Source organism: Coptis chinensis, chromosome 3 (assembly GCF_015680905.1).
Source record: "Coptis chinensis isolate HL-2020 chromosome 3, ASM1568090v1, whole genome shotgun sequence".
In the NCBI taxonomy this organism is placed as follows: domain Eukaryota; kingdom Viridiplantae; phylum Streptophyta; class Magnoliopsida; order Ranunculales; family Ranunculaceae; genus Coptis; species Coptis chinensis.
Window position 1 is genome coordinate 92,180,053 of NC_141458.1, and position 20,448 is coordinate 92,200,500.

General features: G+C 36.8%; 3 protein-coding genes across 7 annotated transcripts; all 3 read left to right on the forward strand.

The window, feature by feature from the left end:
* The first annotated feature begins 2,252 nt into the window (after positions 1 to 2,252).
* On the forward strand, positions 2,253 to 3,140 carry LOC147511655 (zinc finger BED domain-containing protein RICESLEEPER 2-like). Its single transcript, XM_086598530.1, has one exon. It carries the CDS (start codon positions 2,253 to 2,255, stop codon positions 3,138 to 3,140), a length of 888 nt encoding a protein of 295 aa, XP_086454656.1.
* On the forward strand, positions 3,126 to 4,807 carry LOC147511656 (zinc finger BED domain-containing protein RICESLEEPER 3-like). Its single transcript, XM_086599402.1, has 2 exons — positions 3,126 to 4,372; positions 4,499 to 4,807. Exon 1 carries the CDS (start codon positions 3,159 to 3,161, stop codon positions 4,224 to 4,226), a length of 1,068 nt encoding a protein of 355 aa, XP_086455528.1. The 5' UTR covers positions 3,126 to 3,158; the 3' UTR covers positions 4,227 to 4,372; positions 4,499 to 4,807.
* A 9,348-nt stretch (positions 4,808 to 14,155) lies between these two features.
* LOC147511657 (NADP-dependent malic enzyme-like) lies at positions 14,156 to 18,522 on the forward strand. 5 transcript variants are annotated; one of them, XM_086603311.1, is made up of 13 exons: positions 14,217 to 14,346; positions 14,467 to 14,571; positions 14,672 to 14,737; positions 14,964 to 15,058; positions 15,177 to 15,248; positions 15,415 to 15,448; positions 15,541 to 15,639; positions 16,652 to 16,699; positions 16,963 to 17,061; positions 17,149 to 17,238; positions 17,319 to 17,396; positions 17,714 to 17,804; positions 17,977 to 18,522. In XM_086603311.1, exons 3-13 carry the CDS (start codon positions 14,675 to 14,677, stop codon positions 18,153 to 18,155), a joined length of 948 nt encoding a protein of 315 aa, XP_086459437.1. In that variant the 5' UTR covers positions 14,217 to 14,346; positions 14,467 to 14,571; positions 14,672 to 14,674; the 3' UTR covers positions 18,156 to 18,522. The 5 variants fall into 5 exon arrangements, with proteins under 5 accessions (XP_086459441.1, XP_086459436.1, XP_086459439.1 ...); XM_086603315.1 differs by having other exon boundaries at positions 14,156 to 14,571; positions 15,365 to 15,448; XM_086603310.1 differs by having other exon boundaries at positions 14,209 to 14,571.
* The last annotated feature ends 1,926 nt before the right edge of the window (positions 18,523 to 20,448 follow it).

Sequence of the window (20,448 nt, forward strand, 5' to 3'; positions counted from 1 at the left end):
AAACTCCAGGGTATAACACAACCAGTAGAGATGAAACAATCATTACAAATGAGAGCACTAAAACAAAATAAGTCACCTGAATGAACAAATTAATTTACCGCCGCACCTTACGAAGTGTGTTTGAAAGCTTGAAATCAAAAAATGGTTTTACCTAATAATCAACCATAACCTCTGAACCCCTAAACTCATTGTGAAACTCATGTAACCACACAATTAAAACACAAATTGAACAAAATTTGCTCGTAAATCTTGAATTCTAAATTAAATGAAAAATAAAATGGTATTTTCTTGTTTATATTTAACCCGAAACGAGAGGTGATTAAAAGAGGGAGACTACGATAAAGAGTTTGGAGACGACTTTAGTGGTGCTCCAAAATAAGTTGGAATTAGGAAATTTTATTTGTCGCCTCTTGAGATGGAGATGAGAAGAGAGTTGGAAAAGATGAGTGCCTAGTGGTTCTTTGAGTGTTTTCTTCAATATCGAAACTGTCCCGGCTAGAATTCTTTGGGTGCATAAAATAGATCTCATGCGTTGGATAGTTCACAATCGGACGGTCAGGATTTGGCATTAGTTGGAGTCACAATAGATGGAGTTCGTTTAACCAACCCCAGTAGGGGTGTATCTTTTTGCCGAATTTCCGATTTTTCCGAAATCCGACCCGAAATTGGTCTGGCTCTGGGTGTAGTTTTCATGGGCCGATTTTCCGATTTCCGAAAATTCCAAAAAAAATTTGGATCGGATTCGGATATAACTCTAAAAACCGATCCGATCCAATATCCGATCCGAAATTTCCGATATTATTGCCGATTTATTTCGAAAATATCACTATCCACTTGATTAGATCTGGTCAATCTTGACCGTTCATTCATTTTCTAAAACAAAAACATAACTTGATAACCTAGCCGCTACTTCCCCACTCTTCCCCACTCACCACTCCTCTCCCTCACCAACTCAGAATCTGATTTCTAATTATCAAGAATAGATATGTTGCAAGTTAGAAGGAGATTATGATCAAGTAATGTGTTTTTCTATAGCTTGTAACTAACATATTTAATGTCCTTTATCGAAAAAAAAATATAATTTTTCTAATGATTTTCCCGTTTTGATCTTTTTGGGCAGTGGTATTATTGTCCTTTTGTTGTTGATGAGTTGATTTCGTTCTCTTTCTCGAGTTTCAGTATTCACTATTCAGTATAAAAGGTATTTTCGTTTATTTTTTTGTTTATTATAGTACAATCTTCATTATTTGTTATAGAAGATACATAGCTTTGTAGATATAGTATTCCGGAAATATAATTATTAGTAATTCCGTAACTGATGACTTTGAATAAAACAAGGTTGTTCAAGTTTCACATTTCGTGCAAATTTACGCAAAAGTGTTGTATGTATGTATCGTTAGACACTGGTTGTGATGCGAAGACAAAATATTACATGGAATGATGGATTTGTGTTCCACCTTGCATGTTTTTGGAGAAATGACAAGTTGACAACAAATGCATAGGTGTGCTCCTATTTTCATGTATTACAGTTTTATTAAACAACTTTCATGGCTCATTGCCCGTATTCTTCTCATTCTCTCTATGACTTCAAAGGGAATCCATTCAAAGTCACTGTGGATACATTTTCCTATTTTTCCACAATGAATTCATTAGTTCTCTCGTTCTTTTCAGTTTGTGTTTGTGTTCCTTCAGTAAAGTAAGCTTGTCCATACCTCTCCGTTGGCATTCTAAAGCTTTATTTTTTTAAATGTCAAAACTACTTTTTAGTTTGTTTGTACCTGAATCCTAAATAATCAAAACTAGTTTTTCTTAACAAGCTAATAATACAACAATGTACAGCTCTAGTTTCTAGCTATTGTGAGGTCATGGGCCATGAGATGGACTCAGCTCACCAACCAACCAAAAGAATTCGACAATGATGTATCTTATGTTATGATGTATCTTATGTTATGTTATGTTATAGATGAACTAACATAAGTACAATGATGTATCTTATGTTAGTTCGACAATGATGTTCGGTGTTTGTTATAGAAGACATTGAATAAATTAAATGTTTAATTGTTTGAAATAATATATGCTTGTGCAGGTATATATGTCAGTCATGGGTGAGAACAATACTCCCGTAGCTAGTAGTGATGAAGTTATAAGTCAGAAGAAGCAAAACTCAGGTCCAGTAGCTAGTATTCCTAGTAGTGGAGTTAGAAGTCAAAAGAAGCAGAAGACAGGTCCAAAGTCTGGGTTAGTTGGACACCATGGACCTTCTGCTGTATGGAATCACTTTGCTAAGCAGCTATCAGAGGGAACCAACAAATATAGTGGGCATGTGTATGTGCAACTATTGTCATAAACCGGTTACTGCACCTTCATCTCATGGAACCAACAAATTATGGAATCATCTTAAGAAATGTAGAGAGTTTCCTGGTTATGAAGGAGACAAAACTCAAACAACACTTACTTTTAAACAAGGTCAGCCTTCTAATTGGAGGTTTGACCAAGAAAAGTGTCGCAAAGCCCTTGCAGTAATGGTAATTGTCGATGAACTCCCGTTTAGTTTTGTAGAAAATGAAGGTTTTAAGTTGTTTTGTGAAGAAGCTCAGCCTAAGTTTCATGTGGTTGGTAGAACAGCCATAACTAAGGATTGCTTAAAGTTGTTTTATGAAGAAGGAATCAAGTTGAAAGAGTGTATGAAGTTGGTGCCTTCTAGGGTATGCATCACAACATATTTGTGGACTTCAATCCAAAATATGGGGTATATGGTCTTAACCGCTCACTTTATCGACAAGGAGTGGAAGCTTCACAAAAGGATTATCAATTTTCAAGTGCTTCCACACCCACACACTGGTGAAGCCATTGCCAAGGCTATAGATGGGTGCCTATTAGAGTGGGGTATAAAAAATTTAATGACCATCACACTTGATAATGCAAAAAATAATGATTCATGTGTTGAGGACTTGAAAAGAAGATTGAACAGGAGAAATGGGTTGTTGTTTGGTGGTGAGTTCTTTCATGTGAGATGTTTTGCGCATGTTATTATTCTTGTTGTTGTTGATGGAATTGCGGAGGTTCAAGATACAATCATACGCCTTTGTCGAAGTGTCAAGTATGTAAGGAGTAGTCCTTCACGCTTGCAAGTGTTTTAATAGTGTTGTCTGGAGGAGATGGTTACTTCTAAGAAGTCATTGTGTTTAGATGTCAAAACAAGATGGAATTCAACCTATTTAATGATAAATGCCGCAATGGATTTTGAGAAGGTCTTCGATAAGTTTGATGAGTGTGATCCAAATTATAGGTTTGATTGTAATGTAAATAAGCAGGGTGTAATAGGGGATATTGATTGGATGAAACTAAAGGCTTTGCATGCTTTCTTAGAAGAATTTTATGATCTAACAAAACGTATTTCCGGTTCCAAATATATTACTTCTAACACGTATTTTGATGAGTTAACACAAGTTAAAGATCTGATCATGGATCATTTAGCTAGTGATGATGTGTTTTTTTGTGATATGGCTAGGAAAATGAATTTAAAGTTTGATAAGTATTGCAAGTTTGAAACTCTAAATCAGATTTTGATTGTTGCAATAGTTTTGGATCCACGGTATAAAATGCAATATGTGGAGTTTTGGTATGAGACTTATTTAGTAAGAATTGGTCATGATGATGATGATGCAAGGAAGAAATTGGTGGAGACATTCCGTGATGAGTTAAAAGTTTTGATGACTCGTCTTTATAACCATTATAAACTAGAATATGTTTCCAATGAAGAAATTGAATCATCTAGCATTTTAAATGATGAGGGGAGTAATCTGATTGGGAAGGTGAATAAGCGTCTCTTGTCTAAAGACGTGTTTAAGGGCAATTTGAAGAAGAAGGATGCTAATGTAGGTTTAAATGATTTGGATAAGTTCTTGGATGATAGTGTTGTAGAAGGGGATGAAAATGTTTTTAATGTATTAGCTTGGTGGAAAGAGATGGTTCCAACTTATCATGCACTTGCTATGTTGGCACGTGATATTTTAACCATTTCTATAACATCGGTTGCTTCCGAATGTGCTTTTAGCACTGCCCGCCGAATTCTAGATCCATTTCTAAGCTCTTTGACTCCAAAAGTTGTAGAAAGTTTGGTGTGTGCTCAAGATTGGCTAAGAACCTCATTGTCATCAATTGAGGTTGAAGAAAATCTTGTTGCACTTGAACAAATTGAGGAAGGTATATTGTGCTCAACCTGATTTTGGTTTTTGTTCTTGTTCTATTATTGTTTACTAAAACTTATTATGTGTTTTGCTTTGTCATTATAGTAGTTTTGCATGAATTAGGATCTTTGTCAATTGGATCAACTACTTGATTATATTTTGGAAGGGCAGTCATCTTAATTGTAAGTTTTATAACTCGTTTCTTTAATCTCTATATTTACTTTGTATAGTTTTTTATTTTAAGTTCAACATTCAGATTTGTTTGGTTTGTAGATTCTTATACAAATTTTGTGTGTTCAGGACTTTAGGTGCTACACTAATAGGAGTAATAGCTATGGAGGTCATTGGTGCTGCACTGCTGCTGGATGCTTTTGATAAATAGGAAGAGTAAATGAATTGGAGTATCATACATTGGCTAATGAAACACTGTAATTTTGTGATGGTTTCTTGGACGTTGCATTGGCTGAATAGGTTTTAAATTTGTGTACAATATCATACTGCCATAGTAGATATTAAACTGATCCAAAATTGTTAAGGTGGATTTTGATATTGCTTTTGGTATTTTGAAGTTATGTAAAGGCTAGCATTCCTGAATGGGTTTTTTCTCTAAATGGTTAACTTCAACTTTAGGTGTAGCTCAAGACTAGGGGGTCTCTTATTATGAATTCTACATAGGACCCTTTATACTATATGCCCCTTTGTGTTTTTTCTCTTATTATGAATTCTACACAGAATTGAGCGCTGCAGTGACTCTATGAAGACTTTATTATATGTCCCAAAAACGAATAGCACCATCACACGCACCACGTCTGTCATAACAACAATGATTTGAAAATTTATCAAGTATTTTGAAATTTCCAAGTTATTCCGAAATTTCTGAAAGTTTCGAAATTGGAAATATATTTTGAATCCAAAAAAAAATTAGATCGGATTTGGCTAGTATATTAGGTTGATAGGTTCCGAAAAAAATTCAGAAAAATTCCGAAAGAGGTTAATCCGATCCGATCCGAAGTCACTTCTAAACCCCATTAATGAATGCACACAATTGAACTTAATATATAGATGATATCCCAAAAAAATGAATGCAAAAGCTACAACCAGTTGAAATTTGCACACAATCAACACATGCATACAACAGACGATAAGTTCGCAATAGGCAGATGTACAACAAAACAATTATATATTTTATTTTATTTACACGGGTTTACATCGTGTCTCAAAAAAAAACAAATTTATATTCCAAAATAAACAAAAGTTCAGAACTCATTTTCCAACCAATCTAAGTAATAATCAAAAATGAGTAGTAACAACATAAAATAGACAGAACTGATAGAGAGGTCAAACTTCTTAACTGATTTTTTTGGCTTAGGTGTGAAAAAAACTGAGCAAGGGCACAGCACAAACGGCTAACTCACAAAATTATAGTGCTTTTATGTGTCAAAAAAATGAGCAAAGGGGCAGAATAATTATATTATCATTTTAAACTCACCCACGCTGTTTATAATAAGTAAATAAAGATGAATGTTTTACTAGATTTGGTTAAAGAACATTTGAATCAAACAAATAACTAATAAAATATAAAGAACAAAATTCTCTGCAACAACTATCAAAGTTGTGAAGTTTATTGAAATACCGATGGGCATCAAGAATACAGTAAAAAATTGTTGGCATTTATCATGTATCAGCTAAATTTGTTAACAAATTAATACCTTGTGGCCATTTGACAAAGACGTGACAAAGCCTGAAAAATCACCCACATGATACAGAATGTATTTTTGAATCAAAGTACCCTAGTCTCCGCTTAAATGTTTTCAATTCACTTGTGTTGCATGTGTTTCCCCCACACGTACTCTTCTTCACAGTTTCACAAGAATATATCAGTCAGAAAAAGGGAGACAGCAAACAAGGGAGCACAACTGTACACTCTCTCTCCTCCTCCTACAGTCTTACGTACACACCTATCACCTATTTACTGCTAGACCGACCCATTTATTTGACTTATTATTTGAACATACTGATCTGTCAAAAAACATAATCATTGATTTACATAGAAATACTTGTCCGTGTGTAGTTATCCAAATAGTGAGTGGCAATAATAGGTCTAATTACTTACCAATTACCCCAATGTAACCGAAACTCTCTCTCATTTTTTTCATTCTTCCTTGTTTTTTCTTGTCTACATTTCATTCACCATGTATTCAGTAAATCTTCAAAGCCATAATCTGGTAAGTTAATCTAAACCTATTTCTTAAATCTTTATTGTAACAAACCCCAAGTCATCAAAATCTTGGAATGACTCATTTTACTGTGGGGTACATACAGCTGACAATGTTCTTTTCTTTTTTTGGAAAATTTCTATATTTGGTTGGCATGAGAATGACTGTATTATTTGTATAAATAAAAGTGTTGGATTGTCTTACTTTTTATTGATTTCTTTGTTCTTGTATGTGAAAAAACAGGCCAACTGCCCTACCACATTGTGTGGTCTTTCAAGCTTCTCTCATTTACAGAAAAAAAACATCTTCTTGTTCTTCAGTTTTTGTTATTGGGGTTTTGATTTTGACTTTTGAGTTCTAGTGAAGAGAAGAATGTTAGAGTTGTAATGGAAAGTACATTGAAAGAGACTAGAGAAGGACCCACTTCTGTTCTTTTTGACATGGATCCTAAATCTACTATTGGTGTTCAAGACCTGTAAGGTGATTTAATCGGTTATATCCGATATATATATATTTAACATTTTCAAAATATATAATAGTATAATCATATCAAATATTTCTAAACAGTGATTCGAGATACAACAAAAAATATCAAATTCTCATAATCACATCTAACTAGTTCAATTTTGGAGTACTACAGTTATGTCAAACACAAAAAATACGTTAAAAATATTTAAAATAATAAAAGGATTGAAAAGCGATAATATTTATTAGAGACATAATATAATAATTTGTATATTTAATTTTCGGTAAGGAGGGGAAAATAAGTAAACTCTTAGCTCTGTGTATTGATTGAGTTATATTATTATTAATACGGTTTAAGAATCCAATTCGTTAATTTTACGTATTTTTTTGGATGGAGAACTAATATTTTTAATAATTTTTTTCTCGGTTTAGTAAAAAATAGGCCATCTCAGCCGATTAATCGGTCAATTCGGTGATTAAATCGGTTAAGTGAGAAAAAATTAAAAAATCGGTAAAAATTAATCGGTTTACAAGCGATACGCGATTAATAGGCCGAGATATCCGATATTGATAGCATAGCCTTGGATATGATAGTCCTTGGTTATTTTGTTATGAGAATCTTAATGTCCATTGGATGGTGCACGCACTGACCAAATACATATTCACACAATTCCACATATTGTATTTGTTTAATTGATTAATTCTCTCTCTCTCTCCCTGACCTTTGGAGGAGGACTATTATATTAGGGTCTAGACCTTAGGTGGAATACATTTCCATTTTATTTTATTTTAATTTGACAATGTCCAGCTATTTCCATATCTTTTTCCTGACCGTCAGAGATGTGTTTTGAAAGGAAAGTTTTGCTTTGTGAAGTTTTCTTGTTACACAAGTTTTCCTTTCTCCATTCTTCTAGTTCACATTCTCTTTGTTTGGTGGCGACATATATATATTAGTGTTTTGGGCAGGCTTAAAATGCATTGGACTACTTGAGATTTTCTTGCTTGCTAAATTTAAGTGTACATTCTAAGGAATTGAATCAATATTGAGAAAAATGGAATATACATGTGGTGCTTTTTGAATTTCGAGATCTATTTGTCCAAGTTCTAATCTTAGTTCATCTAGGAGAAACAGAGCTCCCCTTCTTATTGATCATTTTGTATTATAAACTTTTTGCCATCTTTCTCAGACTTATTGGTAATGTTAGCAGTGTAAACGAGTCATACGACTAGAAATGTTGCAAGGTTCAATTTAGTAGGGTTTATTCTTTGGGCATGTTGAGAACGCCATTCTCCGTTAGAATCAGAACACGACTCAATCACCTTTTCCCAATATATATAATTGTTTGTTAGATTTTGTGTTGCATAGTATATTGCAAGCTTGCTGGTTCTTGATTGTCTTCTTATCTCTTGGCAAAGGTCAGAAAAATGGAGGTCGTTACATTTATCTTTTGCAGCTACGAAATAGGCAATTATAATATTGAAATTTTGCTCCTATATGACTATATCGATTTCTAATGTTTGACGTTGTCTTTAATTCTTTTCCCCTTATAGTTTTATCGACTACTGGGTAGATCTCACTTTGTAACCTGCGAAGTTATAACTTATATTAGTATACCTATTATGGCTGCAGAGTTACAACTACAGAGAAGTATTTCATTGTACTCAAGTAGTTGCATTTGGCATTTGTTATAATAATGTGACATTCGGCATCTTAATTCTGATTTTGTGTTTGTAGTGGGTATTCATTGTTGAGGGATCCACACCATAACAAAGGGCTCGCTTTCACTGAAAAAGAAAGAGACGCCCACTACGTGCGTGGCCTTCTTCCCCCAACAGTTGTCAGTCAAGCACTTCAGCTTAATCTACTGATCTACCCGATTTAAACTTTTCACATTATACTTTTCCGACAAGTAACTTTTCTGACACTTGTTTTCATTATACCATTTCTTAGGCGAAAAAAATGATGCACAATCTTCGCCAATATCAAGTTCCATTGCAAAAGTATATGGCCATGATGGATCTTAAGTAAATGTCCTTGGCCACCAATTATTTCTTACTGATTGTGATATTGGGTTGTTGATTGGCTTCTTAAAGACAATTCTTCCCTTTGTTTTGATCTGATTTACAGGAGAGAAATGAGAAGCTATTCTACAAGCTACTCATGGATCACGTCGAGGAGTTGCTTCCTGTCGTATACACACCAACGGTTGGTGAGGCTTGCCAGAAATACAGGAGCATCTTCAGGGGACCTCAGGGTCTTTATATCAGTTTGAAAGAGAAGTATGGTTGTTTGATCTTGGTGCTTTTACAGTTTCTCATTATATAATAGCTATATTCAAAGACGCACATTGTACATATAACTGTTACGTAAACGAATGCGGAAGCGTGACAATTAGACAAAGAAGATTGAATGTGGTGATAGAAATCGATAAAAAACAAATCAATTAAAACACTTACCAATGCAAAGGGAATAAGTAATAGAAGTGGAGACGAGATTTACGTGGTTTGGCGTTAGCCTAATCCACCAAGCAAAAGAGGAGAATTTTACTAATCAAGAGATAAACAAATAGAGTACAATCACTCACAAACGAATCCTAAAGAATTCACAAACTCTCTCTCACAAATTGAACCTTACAAATCCCACCAACTGGTCTCGTATTTATAGAGGTGGGTATCAAATTAGAATCCTATTTAGAATAGGAAACCAAAACCTTAACTGTGTGGTTTATCCAAATCTGAGTCGCATACCAACAATTCTCCACCTCGGTGAAGATTTATCCAAATCTGAGCCGATCAACCGAATAGCAAATCCCCTCTTCAAAGCACAAATGTCCGAAGGACCAAACAAATAACAAAATATCCCGAATGACCAAACACGCATTTGTACCACATAGTGGCTGCCCTCGCATACCCTTATTAAAAGATCAAAGCCGACCAGTAGTTCACCAATGCCCTTAAGAGCCAAATCATCTCAAATGAAGGATATGAATCAAATTCAAACAATGTTGAAACTTGATTCCATAAACCACTTTGGTTAACATATCAGCTGGGTTCTCCTTGGTGTCTATCTTAGTGAGTAAGATATCACCCTCCTCTAAAATTTCTCTAACAAAGTGAAAACGCACATCAATGTTCTTCGTACGGGCATGATGAACTTGGTTCTTGGCCAAATATATAGCACTCATGCTATCACAGTGAATCTCGAGCTGACCCTGCACAATACCCAAGTCATCTAACAAACCCTGCAACCAAATAGCCTCTTTCATAGCCTCAGTCACCGCCATATATTCTACCTCTGTCGTAGACAATGCAACTGTAGACTGCAAAATAGACCTCCAACTTACCAGAGTACCAGCTAAAGTAAATACATACCCAGTAGTGGACCGGCGCTTATCCAAATCACCTGCATAGTCAGAGTCCACATAACCCACACAAAGCTTACTAGTATCCCTCTCAAACATCAAACCAACATCTACTAGCACCAAGAATGTATCGTATAATCCATTTCACAGCTTGCCAGTGTTTCTTCTCAAGGTTATGCATATATCTACTAACAACACTAACAGCTTGTGAAATGTCTGGCCTAGTACACACCATCGCATACATCAAACTACCAACAACACTTGCATATGGAACATGAGTCATGTACTCACGTTCCTCATTGGAACTCGGAGACATAGTAGCACTAAGTTTAAAATGAGGGGCAAGAGGTGTACTCACAGACTTAGTGTTCCCATCAATACCAAACTTATGTAGTACCTTCTTCAAATATGTCTTTTGAGACAAACAAACTATGCCTTTTGCTCTATCTCTCTGAATCTCTATGCCAAGAATCTTCTTAGCTTCACCCAAGTCATTCATCTCAAATTCTGAGGACAAAAGCTGTTAAAGCTTATCAATCTCAGTCTTGCTTCTTGAGACTATAAGCATATCATCAACATACAAGAGCAAGTAGATGAAAGAACCATCATGTAGTTTGCGAAAATAGACACAATGATCGTAGTGACTTCTTGTGTACTTGAGCCCTAGCATAAACCGATCAAACCGCTTGTACCCTTTGCGCGGGAGCTGTTTCAAACCATATAGCAATTTTTTCAGTTTACACACCAAATCCTCTTTGCTTACAACTTTAAACCCCTTGCCACCGAAGTCATATAGATCTCCTCTTCTAAATCACCATAATTTTTTACATCGAGCTGGGCTAGCTCCAAATCATACTGAGCTACCAAGGCCAAAAGGATGCGTATGGAGGAGTGCTTCACAACCGGAGAAAACACCTCATTATAGTCAATCCCCTCCCTCTGAGCGTAGCCTTTAGCTACCCATCTTGCCTTGTAACGTAACTCATTACTTAGAGATCCTTCTTTCAATGCAAACACCCATTTCCCGCCAATCGCCTTCTTACCCGTAGGTAACTTTACAAGCACCCATGTATCATTCTTATGAAGAGATTGCATCTCCTCATCCATAACTGTCTTCCACCTTTCTGACTTGGAGCACTAGATTGCTCCATAATATGAGGAAGGAACATCTTCATCAAGACTTTCAATAACAGGAAGTGTATAGGTAACGTAGTCGTTTAGCCAATACAATGGGGGAACATTTCTCTTAGATTTACCAGTTGCAATAAGCTCATGAACCGGAGCCAAAAGACCAACATTCATCTGCTCCTCTAATGGAGCCATATCCTCTGCATCATCATTTGTTCCATCACCTGTAATCACTATTTCTGTGTCTTCAACTGGAACATTAACTGATTGACTATCCATGGTTGCCAATCTACTAGATACAGAACCATCTGGACTAGGTGAAGATGCATCAATCTCCACCTGTTGCAATACCTCTTTGGCCATACTCTCCACCTGCTGAGAGTCAGCAGACTTCAACATAGAAGCCCTATCAAATGTCACATCTCTGCTCAAAATGAATTTCTTATCTTTCGGATCCCATAGCTTATAACATTTAACTCCACTTTTCTGACCCACAAAGATAGCTTTCTTTGCTCTAGGATCCAACTTACCATCTTTGACATGAAAGTAAGCAGGACACCCAAACACACGAAGGGAATCATAATCCTGAGCATGTTTGCGGACAAACCTCCATAGGAGTTTTACCTCCAATTGAAGCCGAAGGCAACTTTGTTAACAAAGGTAGCATGCATAACTTCAAAGCAAATTTAAAACGCTTTTGCCCAATCCAAGATTGGACAACATACACCGCACTTTCTCCATTAGAGTACGGTTCATGCGCTCGGCTACCCCATTACATTTGCGTACCTTTCTTTGTGAAGTGCCTCTCTATTCCCTCATTCTGACATACTTGCAAGAACGGATCACTCGTATATTCACCACCATTATCAGTTCGGAGTCTTTTGATCTTTCTGCCAGTCTGAGTTTCAATCAACTTCTTCCACTTCACAAAGATATCTAGGACTTCATCCTTGTTTCTCATGGTATATAACCACAAACGCCTAGAGTAATCATCAACAAAGGTCACATAATAATGTTTGTTCCCTCCAAGAGATGCATTCCTAGAAGGACCCCAAACATCCGAATGAACATAATCAAGGGTTCCACGGCGACGGTGGATAAGCGGTGCCAAACTTTACCCTTGTCGCGCTTGCCGAGAACCACAATGCTCACAAAATCCAACTTACGGGTCTTAGCACCTTTCAACAATCCTTGCTTTATTAACGTTTGCATGGACTTCTCTGCATGTGCAAGACGATATGCCATAATCTGGTGGCCTCTTTAGCAACTACCTCTGAATACTTCGAATGACTACTTCTCCACTAAGCGTACCACCCTTCAAATAGTACAAGTTATTACGACGTATGCCTTTCATGATAACCATTGCTCGAAACTATCTTTAGAACACCAGCTTTGTCAATGACTACCTTGTAGCCCTTAGCTTCTAAAGTACCAACAGAGATAAGATTCTTCTTCAAAGCGGGAACATATCGAACATCTTTTATTTCCTTAACTATTTCATCATACATCTTGGGGGCGAATATTACCCATCCCCATAATGCGGCCGGGGTTGATCATTCCCCATCAACACATCACCACTTTCAAGCTCCTTGAAACTTGTAAACCACTCCTTATGGGACAAACATGATAGGTAGCACCCGTATCCAAAATCCAATGGTGGAATCAATGAAACAATACTTTCGATGTAACAGAAAAGAGAAATTTGAACTATCGAATCATTACCTCCTTTAGCAATGTTGACATTAGACTGTTTCTGTTCAGTATCTTTCTACTTATGTTTCAACTTCTTGCAGTCCTTCTTCCAATGTCCAACCTCATGACAAAAAGCACATTCATCACGGGCTAGATTTCGCCCTCTCGACTTGGAGCGAGATTTACTTCTTCCACCACCGAGTTTGGGCCGGTCATTAGACCTCCTCTTACTACAAAAAAAGCGCTTTCGTCGACTCTCTTGACTCCTTTTCATTGTTGTTCATCATATCCCAACTTGTCAACGCAGACTGCATCTCAGAATAGTTCAAAGCTTTCTTCCCGAACATAATGGTGGTTTTTATATGCCCAAACTCCTCCTTGGGAAGAGATCTCAACAAATGGATAGCTTTGTCTTCATCTTTCATTTCTTCTTCAATGTTCAACAAGTCGGTAAGTAACTTATTAAACTCGTTCATATGCTGGGACAATGAAATACCTTCTTTCTTTCTCATATCATACAACTTTGATTTCATAAAGACACGACCTTCTATTGTCTTATCTAAGTACTTCTCTTCAAGGATTCTCCAGATTTCCTTGGCCGAAGTCTCATTGAGAACAAGGTACTTCACATCTCTAGCCAAACACGATCTTATGATACCACAAGCTCGCCTATTTTTCTTAACCCAAACACTCTCCTCTATATCTGATGGTTTTTCATCTAACACATCATCCAAGTCTTGTTGGCATAGTGCATCTATAACTTCACAACGCCACATACTAAAATTGTTAGATCCATCGAATTTCTCCACATCAATCCTTGCATAGTTAATATTCAAAGTCGTAGGAGGTGATTTCTCCTTAGACGTTATAGAAGTAGTACCCGATGGAGGATCCGTCGCCATACTTTTTCAAACTTTCATATACCACAAAATAATCAATAAACCAACAAAAGAAGCCCTAGGTAGAACCTTGGCTCCGATACCAATTTGTTACGTAAACGAATGCGGAAGCGTGACAATTAGACAAAGAAGATTGAATGTGGTGATAGAAATCGACAAAAAACAAATCAATTAAAACACTTACCAATGCAAAGCGAATAACTAATAGAAGTGAAGACGAGATTTACGTGGTTTGGCGTTAGCCAAATCCACCAAGCAAAAGAGAAGAATTTTACTAATAAAGAGATAAACAAATAGAGTACAATCACTCACAAACGAATCCCGAAGAATTCACAAACTCTCTCTCACAAATTGAATCTTACAAATCCCACCAACTGGTCTCGTTTTTATAGAGGTGGGTATCAAATTAGAATCATATTTAGAATATGAAACCAAAACCTTAACTGTGTGGTTTATCCAAATCTGAGTCGTATACCAACAACAACGTCATTGACAAGGTCATTGGGATTTGTAGGGGTAAGATCTTTGAAGGATTGAAAACTGGCCTAAGAAAAGAATCTAAGTTATTGTTGTCACTGACGGTGAGCGTATTTTGGGACTTGGGGATCTTGGCTGCCAGGTATAAAGTTGTTGCTGTATACCTTTTGTAAAATGGATCAAACTTGAGGATTCTTCTTTTCTAGACCAGTTGTTAACTCCTGTGACCAATATGTTCCCAGGGGATGGGAATACCTGTGGGAAAGCTTTCTCTATATACAGGACTTGGCGGTGTTCGTCCTTCATCAGTAAGCATTCCCATTCATAGTGCTAATACTTTTTGTTTAATCAAATTATATGATCGTCTCTTGAAAAAGGTAATCGTTGAATGCCGCTTGCTTTCATTTGCATATCATGCAACTTAATTTTGACTTAAATTATTAGAGTTATTACGTTACTAAAGAACGTGCGCCAAACTTTGGAAAAGGAAAAATACAAACCTTGCTCACAGACCATTTTTCCTATCACTTTCAGTGTTTGCCTATAACAATTGATGTGGGCACGAACAATGAGCAGTTGCTGAAGGACGAGTTCTACATTGGGCTAAGGCAAAAGAGGCTACTGGACAGGTCTGGCTGGCCTAGCAAACATCCCTGTAAATTTCATGTTTAGAAATTTGCCTCAAGTGTAATTATTGACTCTGTGTAATTCTAAACGGTTGTTTGATACATGGGTGTAATTCCTTAGGAGTATGCGGAACTTCTACATGAATTTATGTGTGCAGTTAAGCAAAGCTATGGGGAGAAAGTCCTCGTACAGGTCAGTCATCAGCCAACCCTTCTGGGGTTGTTTGATAAACTTATGACTCGTTCTGAAGTATGATTTTGTTATGTTGTTTGTGAAATGGCTTTGAATCTCTTGTTCAAACTCTGCAGTTTGAAGATTTTGCTAACCATAATGCTTTTGAGCTGCTTGCTAAATACAGCATGACTCATCTTGTCTTCAATGATGATATACAGGTTGGGATTGAGTTGTTTTTGTCTTTAAGCTTCAGAAAGTTCAATTTTTCTCTGAAGATTTTTCAAGTCATGTTTATTTTCTTTTGGTGCAGGGGACAGCATCTGTTGTTCTTGCAGGGCTTGTTGCATCCCTCAGAATAGTCGGTGGAACCTTAGCTGAGCACACATTCTTATTTCTTGGTGCTGGTGAGGTAGTTTTCACTTGCCTTTTGGCTGAGATATCCTTCTTTTTCATACCTGCTGATTGTTCGTTGTGCCTATTGCTATGTGAATGTAATAAAAATAAAAATAAAAATGGAAAATGAAGAATGTAAGTGAAAGTGAAAAATATATTGAGAGCTCAAACTATTTTCTGCAGTATAGTCTGTGATTCTCACCAGGGCAGAATCTCACCCAAAACAAGGTCCACCCTTGCAAAAGAAAGTATATAATTACAAGCCCCTTAAGCACCCAAGAAATTATTAGCTGCTCAAAGGGTACTCTCCATATCAGCCCACTTCTCATGTCAAAGGGAGAGTAACCTGATTTGCTAAATTTGTTTTGTAATCCGTGAGCGTAGCGAACTCTTGAGATCGCTTTTCTAAAGTCACCCAAAAAACCACTTGCTTCGTGTCACCCTCTCCTTTGTTTGTCCGTATCCCCAAAAACACTTCTTTTGTGTCTGACCGTATCCCCCCCTCCTTTTCTTCTCCAATAGTATCTCTTGCCCGAGTCTCTGCTTGATTTCATATTCCACCTCAAACCCAAATTGCCAAATGATAGTGAATGGAATGATACTCCATAACCTCTTTTGAGATCAAGTATCCCCTAGGGAGGGGCAAATAAAAAGAGAACCCCCAGCAATCTTTGACAAGTCCAAGCTAAGGATCCTGATTAAGTACCCCAAGAATGTTTAAGCAAAGGTATAGTGAACCAGAATGTGACAAAAACGACATAATCATCAAAGACATTTCTTTTGCTCATCATGATACATACTCTGTTGTTCTGTTTATCCTTTTCAAGTTCAATATGCTCTACTACTTTAAATATCATCAAAACAGTACGTCATTAATTATTATTCCCCTGCCTGTTGTGTGTGTGTCTACTCTCTTCTCAACTGCCGTACTTTTAGCGTGGTGTTGAGTTTTCTGTATGCATTTTGAAACGTCTGAGTAAATCGAGCATCTTCGCCACCATTTTTTGTTTGTTATTTGTTCTATGCAGGCTGGAACTGGTATAGCCGAACTTATAGCCCTAGAGATAACAAAACAGGTTTTGACTTACTCTTAGACATACCATGTTTCTGTAGTAGCATTTCGATCTAGCAACTAAGCAACCCATTAATGCAGTGAGAATCTATGTTTGATTCTTATTGCGGACAAAAGCTCCTCCTGAAGAGACTCGTAAAAAGATTTGGCTTGTGGACTCAAAGGTGCTACATACTAGAGCACGTAAAGCCTACGAAACAGGCAGATTAGCGACATACATCCTTAATACCTCCTTTCAATAATCAACTATGTTATACATGCTTTCAGGGATTAATTGTGAATTCTCGAATGGAGTCTCTCCACCACTTCAAGAAGCCTTGGGCTCATGAGCATGAACCCATTAAGAGCCTTTTAGATGTTGTCAACGTATGAGACATCGAGCTGTTTCAACCACACTAGGCTGTTCTGAAGTACTGCTTTTATTTACCTGATTTATTTTCTCTATGTGGTTAGGCCATCAAGCCAACAGTGTTGATTGGAACTTCTGGAGTTGGAAAAACGTTCACAAAGGAGGTGGTTGAGGCCATGGCCTCCTTCAATAAGGTATATCCTGTATTCTCTCTCTTGAACATACAGTATGTAAGAACTGAAAAATGAAAATGACGTTAACTAACGGTGTGCAGAAACCGGTTATTCTTGCATTATCAAACCCAACTTCCCAATCTGAGTGCACAGCTGAAGAAGCTTTCACATGGAGTAAGGTAAGATAAAACTGAACTTCATCTAGTTATTAATCCTAGAACAACATATCATGTAAAGCTTTTTTTATGTTTTCCTTTCTCCTATTCCAAATTTCTAGGGCCGTGCGAATTTTGCTAGTGGAAGTCCATTTGATCCTATTTTAGATTCTGTTAAGTCAGATGAAATGTAATATTATTATCTCTCTGTAACACATTCTTTTATTCGTAATACTACTCGATATTTCTAGAACGTTTTTGTGCCTGGCCAAGTACAAACTCGATATTTCTTATTATTTTGCTAGGATATAGAATTGACTTAGATATTTGTGTTAATGCAGGCAAATAATGCATACATCTTCCCTGGCTTTGGTCTAGGTTTGATTATGTCGGGTACAATCCGGGTGCATGATGACTTGCTTCTCGCAGCCTGTAAGTGCTCAATCTGTGAAGTAAAATCTATTTCTACTGCCGGCAAAAAGTGAATTAAATAGATGATGAGTATTGGAGTTTGACTCTGTTAATGCAATTATTAGTATGCGTTTTCTCATACTACTTTTTAATTGTATAAAAACCTGCAACACTTCCCGCTGTCATTTTGCAGCTGAAGCTTTGGCTGGGCAGGTGACACAAGAAAATATCCATAAAGGCCTTATTTATCCACCATTCAACAATATCAGAAAGATATCAGCAACAATTGCTGCTAATGTAGTTGCTAAAGCTTATGAACTTGGTAACCTTTCAAAAAAATTATTGGATTTAAATTATATGTACCTCGTCTGAGTGATTTTACCAGATGTCGTTTAAAGTATTTGTATTGGTTCTTTCTACGCTGGTTTGGCAACTCGTCTTCCCCGCCCTGAGAATCTGGTGAGTTATGCAGAGAGCTGCATGTACAGCCCCGACTATCGAAGCTACCGCTAAATGGTTGCTCCAGTATTGTAGTTTGGCCAGTTTCATGGGAACTTTGAGAAAAGGAAATGGAAGAGCAATCGCATGTGTTTTTCTCCCCATGTGAAAGCTGGTCCACTCCAGCTTTGAAGATAGAGGAAACTTGATTTATAGTCCTTACTAATTTATCAACATTCACAAATTATAAACAATATCAAATTTGTATACACATGCAAAGCAATCATAATGTTTTGGCTTCTGGTTGTTGTCTTGCGGATTTGATTCATTGATAGCAATTTAATTGAAAGAAGCAGTTTTAGCCAAACAATTATCTTTCTTCTTCCTCCTTTTTCTCTTAAAACTCGTGAATTTGCTATAAAAATCATTGCAAGCGAAGTCCTCTATTTGATCAAATAGTCTGTCTCTAATGCACCACTCTCTTTCCAAATTAGAAACGTAGCCAAACAAGTGCATAAATCCAGGCTAGCACGTGTTTTCTATCCGAATTAGAAAAGGGTATTGAATTAGAAAAAGTACTTTAAAGTATTAAAAAGCTGGCTTATAAGAACAAGGGTATTGTATATGCATTGAGCATATATATATATTCAAACAGAGAAGTAGAGAACACAGTCCTCCAAGAATTTCCACATAAATTGAGCCATGAGAGACATTCGGATCATAAACCGGTTGATCAAAGACAAACACTATGGTTTGGTCGAACCGTTCCTTAGACAACGAGCAAGAAAGTATACACGTGCTCAGAATGTAGAACTGATTGATGAGATGTTGAAGCAGTTAAAAAAGGATAAAAACAATGGAGTTTTCGGATTCTTTTTTGTTCTAGTAGTACAAGAATACATATTTTACCAGTTGGAGATTGTGAACGTCGATGGAGAAGTTTGCGCAATTTGTTTGGACAAGATGAATGAAGCAAGTAAAACTAGGTGCTCTCATACTTTCCACACTAGCTGTCTTATGGACTGGATGGTTCGCCTTCAGAGGAGTTGTCCTATGTGTAGATCTGATTTGTTCTCCACGGGCGCAAAGCGAAATCCAACAAGTTGATAACTTCGATACATTAGTTCTCTTTTTCTTTTTGAAATTGTTTATTCAAGTGGTTTTTTTCCTGTCAATATTTTCCAACTTGAATACTTGATGATATGGTGTTTAGGTACTGTTTGGATACTTGGTTAGTTGAGAGAGTTGGTCTCAAAATCTAGGGAAATTAGGCAAAAACCTTTTTTTTTTTTCTTCATCCATTGGACCAACTTACTTAGCGAATTGATCAATTAAGGTGTATCCGTCAACACACCTTTAACAGAGCGCATACTTTGCAGGTAAATTTCTCCTTATTTGAGAAAATTAGTGAGTGACACCCACAAAATTAACTAAATCAGAATAATTAGCAAATTGGTCGTTTCTTTTTTGTTTATTTTCCTCCGTTTGATAGAAATCGATTTTGAATTATAATAAAGTCCGTGACAAATAAGAAAGTTGGAATGCATATCTATTGTGCGTGTTTACTACAGTAGTTATTATTTTGTGCAACCTACATTATTAGTTCTTGGGAGGTACCATAGGCAGGGCCGGCTCAACCCCCTAGCAAAATAGGCAGCTACTTAGGGCCCCGCAGCCTAAGGGGCCCCAATATAATTCAGCCCAATGCTTTCTTTTCAGCCTACAATCGTTTTTCTGACCCTTATTTAAGGGTTAGATAACGTACATTGGAATCTATGAAATAACGTTAGATAACCATTTGTTTCCCTCGTTTTCTCCAACGTTTCTCTTGCGTTCTCTGACCAAAAAAATTCCTCGCATCCATTGGCATTTGAACTTTGCCTAGGGTCCCTGATTGTCTTGGGCCGCCCCTGACCATAGGTGAACCTGGGAGGGATCATTATCAAAAATAAAGTTCTTGTAGGGTGATAATGTAGCAGCTAGTGCACTACATAGCATGCGTGTCCTTAACAACACTAGGAACGAGTCGGAATTTGTAGACAGACTGATCCACAAACAGCACATTTTTATTGGTCAAATCCATTTTCGGGCAGTTTAACAGTTTTTTTTTGCAATAAAACAGTTTTTTTAGGCAGTCACTCCACCAATCAGCAGTTGAGGTTTTATGGACGGCAAACAGTTATCTGTCCACAAACTTATTCTGACTATGAACCATCTACAAATATGT

Excerpts from the sequence above, each read along its gene's own strand:
- LOC147511655 (XM_086598530.1), top strand. The coding sequence starts at position 2,253 with ATGGACCTTCTGCTGTATGGAATCACTTTGCTAAGCAGCTATCAGAGG.
- LOC147511656 (XM_086599402.1), top strand. The coding sequence starts at position 3,159 with ATGGTTACTTCTAAGAAGTCATTGTGTTTAGATGTCAAAACAAGATGG.
- LOC147511657 (XM_086603310.1), top strand. The coding sequence starts at position 14,675 with ATGGGAATACCTGTGGGAAAGCTTTCTCTATATACAGGACTTGGCGGT. Across the intron at positions 17,062-17,148 it reads GCCTTTTAGATGTTGTCAAC|GCCATCAAGCCAACAGTGTT; the intron begins GTATGAGACATC and ends CTATGTGGTTAG. Across the intron at positions 17,239-17,318 it reads CCATGGCCTCCTTCAATAAG|AAACCGGTTATTCTTGCATT; the intron begins GTATATCCTGTA and ends AACGGTGTGCAG.